At 40.1% G+C, this 9807-nt stretch overlaps 1 protein-coding gene across 1 annotated transcript in view; it reads left to right on the forward strand.

Annotated features, from left to right (window-relative positions):
• Positions 1-8050, forward strand: part of LOC139741482 (DNA-directed RNA polymerase, mitochondrial-like) — a 40864-nt gene extending 32814 nt beyond the window's left edge. The window contains exons 21-27 of the mRNA XM_071652067.1: positions 239-316; positions 959-1147; positions 2805-2971; positions 4946-5044; positions 6092-6164; positions 6909-6994; positions 7716-8050. Of these exons, the coding sequence (XP_071508168.1) occupies positions 239-316; positions 959-1147; positions 2805-2971; positions 4946-5044; positions 6092-6164; positions 6909-6994; positions 7716-7851 (828 nt within the window). The 3' untranslated portion in view covers positions 7852-8050. The remainder of the gene's footprint in view (positions 1-238; positions 317-958; positions 1148-2804; positions 2972-4945; positions 5045-6091; positions 6165-6908; positions 6995-7715) is intronic.
• Positions 8051-9807: the final 1757 nt, after the last annotated feature.

The raw sequence follows: 9807 nt of genomic DNA on the forward strand, positions 1-9807 counted from the left end.
GATAATAGAGATTTCCGGATAAAAGGACGCCGGATAATCAAGGTCGAATTGTACTGATTTGATGCATAAACAAAATGGGTGTCGACAGCATTGGTGCGTAATGCGTTATGAACCATATGTGATGTAGTGCAGTAGAGTGACTTGTACTTTGAAAGGTGGTCAATACGTCCATTGAGTTCAGTCTTCACGAATGTTCGCATTCTCAGTTTCTTCTTGAATACTCTTTTACCGTGTTCAGGTTGAAGAGCTGAGAGCTCAAGATGCTGCTAAGGGCAACAGGACAGCACAGGCTCTGGAGGGCCATGTCAAGAGAAATGTAAGTCAGTAGCTGTCAAATAAGAAAATTGCATAAATCACCATAAAGAAAATAATGCAGTACACAGTCTTGCATGAATTACTATGAGTAAGGAAAATAAAGTGATTAACTCTGTCCATTGCCTTCTTTCCATGTTTTATCTCTTTTTCTTTTTTCCTTTTTATTTGGCTCTTTTGTTTTCATTGTCTAAAGTTTTGATCTACAGATTGAAGCTACAAATTCCTTCCTTTCTTATAATGATAACAGTGATGATGATGAATAACATTTATATACCAGCACTTAGTGCTGACATTTGTAAGCACATTAATACAGAACAGAAAGCTGAATTAATATACAAAATATGATTACCAACATTGTGATATGTATGAAGCAAAGGAGAAAAAATATCAAGATTAAGTAAGAGTTAAAGAGAGGTCTGAAGAGCTGCTGGCACTCCCCCCATGCTCTCAACCTCCGGTAATGCCACTCTGGTTGGAATGAAGCATGGACTCATGCTAGCTTTACACAACATGCTGTGTAGTGTTTTTAAAGAGACAGTACCAAGTAGCTCTTCAACTGTCTCTCAAACCTAAACATAAGATACGACACAATTTGAGTACAAAATCCATGACCCCACTGTGAACCTGCCACGCCCTCCCCCAGGTCGTGAAGCAGCCAGTGATGACCGTGGTGTACGGAGTGACGTCGTACGGCAGCCGGCGCCAGATCCTGAAGCAGCTGCGAGACGAGAAGAGCCTCTCCGAAGATGAGAAGTGGTACGCGGCGGGCTACCTCACCATCAAAGTCTTCCAGAGTCTTCGCAAGATGTTTACCAAGACTAGAGAAATTCAGGTGAGTGTTTGCAAACCGTTCTTCCACTGCAGGGGGGGTCTACTCCTCCCCTTGTAGTGCGACGTGTCTTGTTTATAATGCATACCAACTTCTTCAAATCACCTGTGTTTTAAACAGTGAGGGTCGACATCAGAACTCATCTTACGTATGTTGCAGAGCACTTTCTCAGGTAAATCCCAGTCAGAGATTAGAAAGTGGAAATGTTTATGTATGTTTGTCCCACCCTTGTGACCTGCCCTCCCCCCCCCCCCCCCACGGCCTTTATCCTCCGTGACCTTTATTTTACCCCTAGTGACCTTTATTTCTCCAACTTGTTGCAGAACTTCAAAGAGAAAATATGTGACTATGTTACTATTGTGTATGGCCAGTGATGAAAAACAGCTAGAGTTCAAGCATGTATGTTGTGTCATTTTGTGTTATATGTTGCAACTGTGCAACTGTGGTCTAGTTGATGGATGCAGTAGATATTTGTATGTGGGAATAGGTTATCAGCTGCAATTCAGAATGTTCTTTTTTATATAACAAGGGATACCACTCACTGCACATCTTGTACATGGTAAAAGAAATCTTTCTTCAAGTGACTGGTGTGTATAGGACAGTGAGTGGGCTCAGGAGTTGGTGTGTCTTACATGGAATCAAGTGGCCGCGGTTATAAACCAACCGGGCAATGTTGTGTTTCCCTTGGTGTTTTAGTAAGAAGTAAAACACTTTGTCTACCAGATATGACATATATGCCTGTGTGTGTGCTTAGACAGAACTCATACATGTTAAAGATCTTTTGTTACTTCCTATATGAAGAGAAGGGTGCAAACCAAAAATATTACATTTACAGGTAAGTACTTGGGTGCTTACTCACCTTACGCCCCGTGTAAATGCTCTGTGAGTGTGCAGAGCGATGCGAGGCGCTAGGCTTACCCCTCGTGGTGGACAACGCTCCTTACTAGAATATGAGCAGCCAAGGGGCAGCCAAATCAGGGAGTGCAGACTCATTAATTTCAAAAGTTTATAGTATGCCCTGTGCTGTGCTATTGTTCTGTGAGCACAACGGGGACACACATGTACAGAATGAAGTCCGTCATTACTAAGTAGGGCACTCCAATCCTCCTTGTGATCATTGACATTTTACATAGTTCGCCCTCCATAGGCAGCGAGTATATAACCTCTTTGGTGCCGACATAAGGAAGTGACCTATCCCTGGCAAACCTTTATTTTGCAGACCTACACGCCACAGATGAATAATACCCCTGATGGTTCTTTTTCTAATAAAGTGTTAGTCTAGGAGTGATCTGTTTGGTTTAGGGGAATACATATATATATTGTTGCTGGGGCTGCAAGACCTCGTATCTACAAAATGTTAAATATTCAGGAGAGCAAAAAGAAAAAACAAAACAAAACATGGCAGCCAATAAAGCACTATTTCAAGTGGGATAGTATTTCCTTTGATATGCTATGGTGGCTTCATTTTTAGGGTGAGACAGCCAGAATTTGGACAGGACATCACTTAATTGACTCTCTGACCGTTAATCCAAAAAAGTCATTTTCACCAAAATTAGAGATACAAAGTCTAGTCAGGCTAGTCACCCTAGCGACGATATGAGCATGGCAAAAAGCAGTTCTAAGTTTAAATCTTTTCACTGACTTGAAACCTCCTCTCCAGGACTGGTTGACGGAGAGTGCCTGGCTGATCTCCAAGGCCGGCGAGACGGTGGAGTGGGTCACTCCTCTTGGTCTGCCCATCGTCCAGCCGTACCACAAGAGGAGCCTCAAGGTGGTCAACCATGGTGGCCGCAATGTTTACCATGAGGAGCGACACAGCCAATCAGAGTGAGTTCCCAGGGAGTCATGTGATCAGATCAAATTGGCAACACGAACTCCATGTAGATCAAGATGTGCAGATGTTGGCTGTATTAGTGTTCTCATCGGTGAAAAATTTGTTTTGTATGGATGATTTTTGTTACTCTTCAAACTATTACACTTGCACATATAAGTTAAAGTATATCATGCATCAGCATAGGGGAGTGTTGCCAATTTAGAATGTGGTTAAATATAAAATGAAGCCTTAATTGTTTCACAGTGTATAACTTTTGGTGATTTATGAACTGGGGTAGCCCAGTTCTTACTCCTTTTTATGCCTCCGCCACGAAGTGGTGCCGGAGGCATTATGTCTTCGGGTTGTCCGTCCGTCCGTACGTACGTCCGTACGTACGTCCGCATTCGTTTACGCGATAACTTGAGTAATATTGACTGGAATTTTACCAAACTTGGTCCAAGTATAAAGTATGATGGGGCAATTAGTTGATTAGATTTTGGGTGAAATCGACCAAAGGTCAAAGGTCAAAGGTCAAGGTCAAATCATGAAATTGTATCTGTTTACGCGATAATTCAAGACTGGATCATGCAAATTTCACCAAACTTTGTCCGAGGATAATGTATGCTGGGACATTACTTGATTGATTTTTGAGTGAAATCGGACAGAGGTCAAAGGTCAAAGATCCAGGTCAAATCCTAAAATTTATCTGTTTATGTGATAACTCAAAACTGGATGGAGCAGCTTTCCCCAAACTTGGTCCAAGGATGATGTATGATGGGCAATTAGTTGAGTAAATTTAATTGACATTGGCAAGAGGTCAAAGGTCAAAAGGTCAAGGTCAAATGCTAAAAATGTTGCTATTTCCCCCATATATGCCATGCCCAAAGGTATTTTCTTGAAACTTAGTGTAGACATGTACTACTGCATAAAGATTCTGCAGAGAGAGTTTCATGTCATAAGGTCAAAGGTCAAAAGGTCAAAGGTTAGGCGAAAATGTTACAATTTCACTTTTCTCGCAAATGGTTCAATGTATCTTCATGGAACTTGGTACATACGCATGTACTGACTGGCAGAGATTATCTAGGGAATATAGGGGTCATGGGTCAATAGTCAGGGGTCAAAGGTCAAGGTCAACTCCTCAATACTTTACGATTTCCCTACCAGATTTCCTACCAGAAGGTCAAAGGTCAATGGTTAAGGGTCAAGCAAGGTTTTAATGCAAAACAAAATCTATTTTGCACTGTTAAATTACACTCTGTTTTCATACCTTTAAAATTACTCAATGCATAAACTTATAAAAGGGTCAGTCAGAAGTTAAGTAAAAATCCTCAATTCCCCAAATACATGTACCTGAACTCTTTCATAGACAATTATAGCAAACCTAGTTCAAGGAAAGTGAACATTCAAGATATTTCTGACAAACCTGTCATTTCAATATTTTGCCAGCTATGTGAAACTGTCATCGCACATTTTGAAGACATCGTCCTATACACCTATTGGGGGAATCATGCATAATGGCGGAGGCATCAGTCGCCATAGCGACATTTCTAGTTTCTTAATATCCCAGAGAGTTCCAAGAGCTTGTTTCATGAGATATGCATTCAGCTTAACCCTTTGAGGACGGTTTGATTTTGCTACAACACGCATTTCCCATAGATGCTTGCCTGAGTATTCTCAGGACTCGTGCTCAACAGGGTAACATACCGTGTGTGTAGCACAAAATGCAAAACTTCTCTAGAATGCTCTTCAGACAGTGTTTAGATTTTCGTCAGTACCATGTTCATTACTGTCATTGAGATATTTTCTGTTGTCTGTGTGTAAAAGACATCTCATTTCTTACCCATATATGTTGGGAAATTTGTAGTCAGCTCTTTAGACAAGTAATACCGGGTGTTGTTTTTACGACTGTCATCGTCACTTACGGTTGACAACTAGTGAGCAAGAGGTGTTATGTGGCAGTGCTCTTCTTCATACTCCTCTCCCTACAGGCGTCCAGACACGATGAAGCAGAAAAACGCTTTCCCACCAAACTTCATCCATTCTCTGGACTCCACTCACATGATGCTGACGTCCCTCTATTCACAGAGGTATGGTGGCTTCAAGCCCAAAATGTGCATGCTAATTACAGATATTTTCATCTGAATTGCTTCTTTGACTTCTGGCAGGAAAGATTTTTTAGAAGATAAAAAAATGTTGAAGAATGAATGATTGTTCTTTTTACAGGCTGTTATGGTCTTTTATAAAAACAACTCAAAATGTATAACTTCCAGTAGAAGTCATATTGAACCTTCCTAGACCCCGTTTACAATGAGTGAAAAGGCCGGGCGGGGCCGGGTATGTCGTAGAGACCCCTTTTCATTTCTTGGAAATCCTTTGCACACTCTTCGCTTTCAACTGTAATAACTTTTGAAAGGATAATGCTACTGCTTTGAAAGTTTACGTCAATAATGGACAGAATGTGTTGATAGAGTATGCTTGATAATCTGATAATCCCTCCATTGTTGTTGATACAGTGGTTTACATCCTGTGTTTGTCCCATTCATCACACAGCTAGCATTGTTTGGTAAAGATAAAGTGCTTGAATAGACTCTGTACTTCAGAGCCTTTTCTCTCAGTTCACACCGTAGTGTGTGCTTTCTTTTCAGTATTTAGATAGGTTTATTGGAGAGTTCATTTGAAATTAGTTATACATCATTTTAAAGCTTATAGTGTGCTCTTTCAGAATCTGCCCTTAACTAAAAATCTATGTCTGGCGACTTTTTGTTGGTTTTGTGGGGCAAGGTCCCATATAGAAAGAGAGTGGGTGAGTCAGGGTGATCAGTTCAGAATTATTTCAAGAGTGGAAACATAATATAGTGCTATTGAATTTATGCACTTGGTTAATGTCAGTAAAACTTGGCTTGTATAATATTGAATGAAATTAAATGAAAATATTTTAGCATACTATTGGATATCTCCAATAGTGTTCCTGTGTTCTTTCTCTTTTTTTTTCTCTCTTTTTTTTTTTTTTTGGGGGGGGGGAGGGGAAAATAGTGCAATAGAGTGCCAATTTGCGCAAAAATGTCCATACTATGAAGTATTCCACATTTATAGTACAAATGATGAAACACCAGTAACTGTTCTTTTCTCCTTAGGGCGGGGATCACCTTTGCCTCAGTGCACGACTGCTATTGGACTCATGCCAGCACAGTCAATGAGATGAACAAGGTCAGAGGTCACATCTATATCACACTTGATACTATAACTATCTGCTGTATGTATTGCTCTGATTTACCAGTTGCTGCTATCCGCATTGTTCAATGCAATGCAATCTTGATCCATCTCAGGCAAAGAGACGCCATCTCCTGACAATTAAGTGATATCTTTTCACTGTTCAATAGCTGCAAGGATAAGTTGACAATTTGTTGAAAGTTGATCTCAGAGAAATGATGGTGGAACAGGTTCGGATGATCGGGATGCATTGTTTAAACATGTCGGTTTGCATGGTGAGGTGTGCATGTATGAAGAGGTTTTGATGTTAATATGTGATAGCCCAGAAAATGACTATTTGCCTTCTTTCTAAATTCTGGGTAGCTCTAACAACACAAACTGAACTAGTTTGACCATTGCAGCTGGACAGGAGATTAGTGTTTCAGAGCAGATTGACCATCCAGTTGACCTAGAGACGGACTCAGACAGACAAATGGACAAATAGATAGATAGATGGATAGATATATCAGTTAACTACATAGGAATATGATGTCTATTGGGTTGGAGGTGATCATCGTCCCCGACGAGGCTCAGCGGCAGCAAGCAAGATGTTGCATGACCTATCTATGATTTTACTTTGCAAGACGAACTGTTATTACCTCCAATGATAGAGGATACAACTGCCATGATCAACATCTTCAGAAGTATAATGTATATATATATATGTGTCTTTCTATCCTTCTCTTCTTTTTTATATTCCAGATCTGCAGAAGTCAGTTTGTCAAGTTGCATAAAGAACCAATCCTGGATAACTTGGCTGAGTTTCTAATCGACAGATACGGAGAATTGTAAGCCTTTGTTTACCTTGTTACAATGACTGTGTCTGTTTTTCTTTCTCTTTGTTTTTTTGCAAGAAGAGTAAATGCCCTGTGAGGATTTAGTAAAGATGAGTACATTATTTCTATGTATAAGATATGTATAGTTTGTAGCAATAGTTGACGATTGAATAATTTTGTGAAGATATTTGTCAATCAGTCTTGTGTAGAAATTACAACACTGAACAATTATGACAGCAAATGCACAGTTGAAAGAAAAATAGCAAAGTGAAAGATCAAGCAAATAATCCAATCAATAGATATATGAATATTGTGGTACTAGGAAATATCCAGAGACCCGGTGTAACATCTTCTCCTAAGATCTCATGTTGGTTATAGTGATCTTTCTCTTTTCAATGAAGCTCTGGCCTATTTTACTTTTTCGTGGTCAATTTGCAAGAGGAAAAAAAAGATCCTCATTCATGATTTATATGAGCAGGTGTAAGAGATAGGTGCCACAAAACTTTGTGTAGACCATACATGCAGCAAAGAATCAATGCCAATGAGGCTACATGAGATCCATGGTATTGTTTTTCTAACTCAAAAATTGTAGGTTAGAAATTTGATAATTGAGATAATGGTCTGACTTATGGTGTAGCAGTTAGTTTTGGACGAGGATGTTCCTGTGCAAAATAGGATGCCATTTCTGCAGGCAATTTCTGAATGTCTGCTGCCCTCTTGTGTTGATTTTCAGAGACATCGTGGACACCAACAAGCTGAAGAGAGGGAGCAGGAACATGAAGACTGTCTGCGACTACGTTGTGAATGTCCCCGAGAAGGGCGAATTTGACCTGGACAATGTCCTGAGGTCAACGTACTTCTTCAGCTGAAGATGGGTCAACGCCCCCTTCTCTGTGAAGCCGAGGAAACCATCAACGAGTGTCGCACTTTTTGGCTTTTGACCATTCGAAGACTGCCCACCAGATCTGTGCTGATCTTACAGCTCTGTTGTATGTGACACAGACTTGGGCCGGAACGAGGTCTGTTCAGTGTTGACCCAACTGGGCCATTTTGAAAGGTGCTTATCAAAAAGAGAAGTTTAGTTTTTGGAAGAGTTCAGAAAAAAGACTGGGCTGACCAAAATTGGGTCAGAAGACTTCTTGTAGTGAATGCGCCGTGGATGTTGCGATGCAGGAAGGTATGGCAAATTGGAGAAAGAATCTAGGGAAGATTTCTGACCTGGATGTTGGTGGGAGGGGTTGAGGCAAGAGTCAGTATTATGTTGGAACATTTATAACACCAATGTGGAATGTAGTGAAAGCTGTGGTAAACAATTGCAATATGGATTAGAGATACAGCCAGTTTACATGCTAATTCAAATATGGCTCCTAACACAATAGAGGCTTATGTTGCGTTGGCTAATTGTATCATTTGGCCATTTCATCATTTGAAAAAAATAATAACTGATGCTTTATAGGGCGCTTGTAAAAATTTGCTTTAAATCTAATCCCATATGATTGCAATTGTGTGATGGCAACTAGAGATCCCAGCAACTTACAGGCTCCACTTTTTTGTAATGAGTTTAAGATACTGTTTTGTATGTCTTGTATTTCCATGACACATTGTAACAGTGGTGACAGGCTTGGCACCGTTTTCAATATCTGTACAATGTGTGTCTCACCGTGTGCCTTGTTTAGTGAGAATATTGCTTGCCACCGATTTCTGTTGCATCCAGTGACAGTAGAAGCTAATATGTTGTTTATGTTAGGCGCAGTGCTAGAATGTGCAGTCCCTGTCATTGAAATCAATTCACTTTGTTTTTGGTGTAGGTGGAAGTTATAACAGTGTATGTCAAAATTTGTCATCTCAGGTTATTGCTTTTGTTACATATTCAGGGATATTTAAGCTACGCAGGTATGCAGTATCACAAATTTGTCTCTCCATAATATAACATGCTATTTTATCAAAACTTTAACCCATGTCACGCTACATGTATATTCCAACTCACTCATAAGAAGTCAACCATTAATGACCCGGTAGAATTGGGAGAGGAGGTTCACCTGATTGAATATACATTGTATCTTCATTCACTGCCTGTCATGGTACACTCTACAATCATGACTAGGGCAGACCTGCTAGAATAGAATTTTCTGTCAGCAAATATGTGCGTCAAAGTGTACGCTTAACCCATAACAGTCCACTCCATTCAGACAGGATTTGTTACGGGGTTTCCCCAAATAGGCCTATATCAGATAGAGTCTTGCTAGCCTTCCCAATACACAGTCTCCCCACACCACCAAGTCTCTAAGAGGGCGACATTACACTAACTTCAGTACGAAATATAATGCCATTTTGAATGTGTTAATCTATGTTTGATATTAGTAGTGTGATAATACCCTTTGCTAGTAAACCAACAAACTGATACTACCTGAAATGACGTATCAAAGGAATGTGAAGAAGAAGAGGTCTGTATGTGCTTCTTTACTTCTTTCTGCTGAGTGTAATGAGAAGAAAGATTTTCTAGAAAGGATTCAGTCCTGTGAAGCAAGTGATTTGCAGCCGGTGTGGCGCACATTGCTTGTGTGCGATTATTATTTTGGCAAGGATTAATCGACACAAAGTTGATGTAGCCATGTACTACAGTAATTCATCCACAATCTTCTGTCAAGTTCCCTGCGGTAATCTGCCCTCATTTACAAGCCCATCTCACAGCCACCTTGTTGTGTGAATGCAGAGAACTAGGCATGTATTTGTTTCTTGCTGTGACTGCCTTCCCTGGGTAGCTTTCAATGCATTGTCTTTTGTTACCAAAAGATTGTTGTTGTTTTTGTCACAATACAATTTTT

Source organism: Diadema antillarum, unplaced genomic scaffold (assembly GCF_040938485.1).
Source record: "Diadema antillarum isolate AM-2024a unplaced genomic scaffold, OU_Dant_1.0 seq00000931_RagTag, whole genome shotgun sequence".
Taxonomy (NCBI): domain Eukaryota; kingdom Metazoa; phylum Echinodermata; class Echinoidea; order Diadematoida; family Diadematidae; genus Diadema; species Diadema antillarum.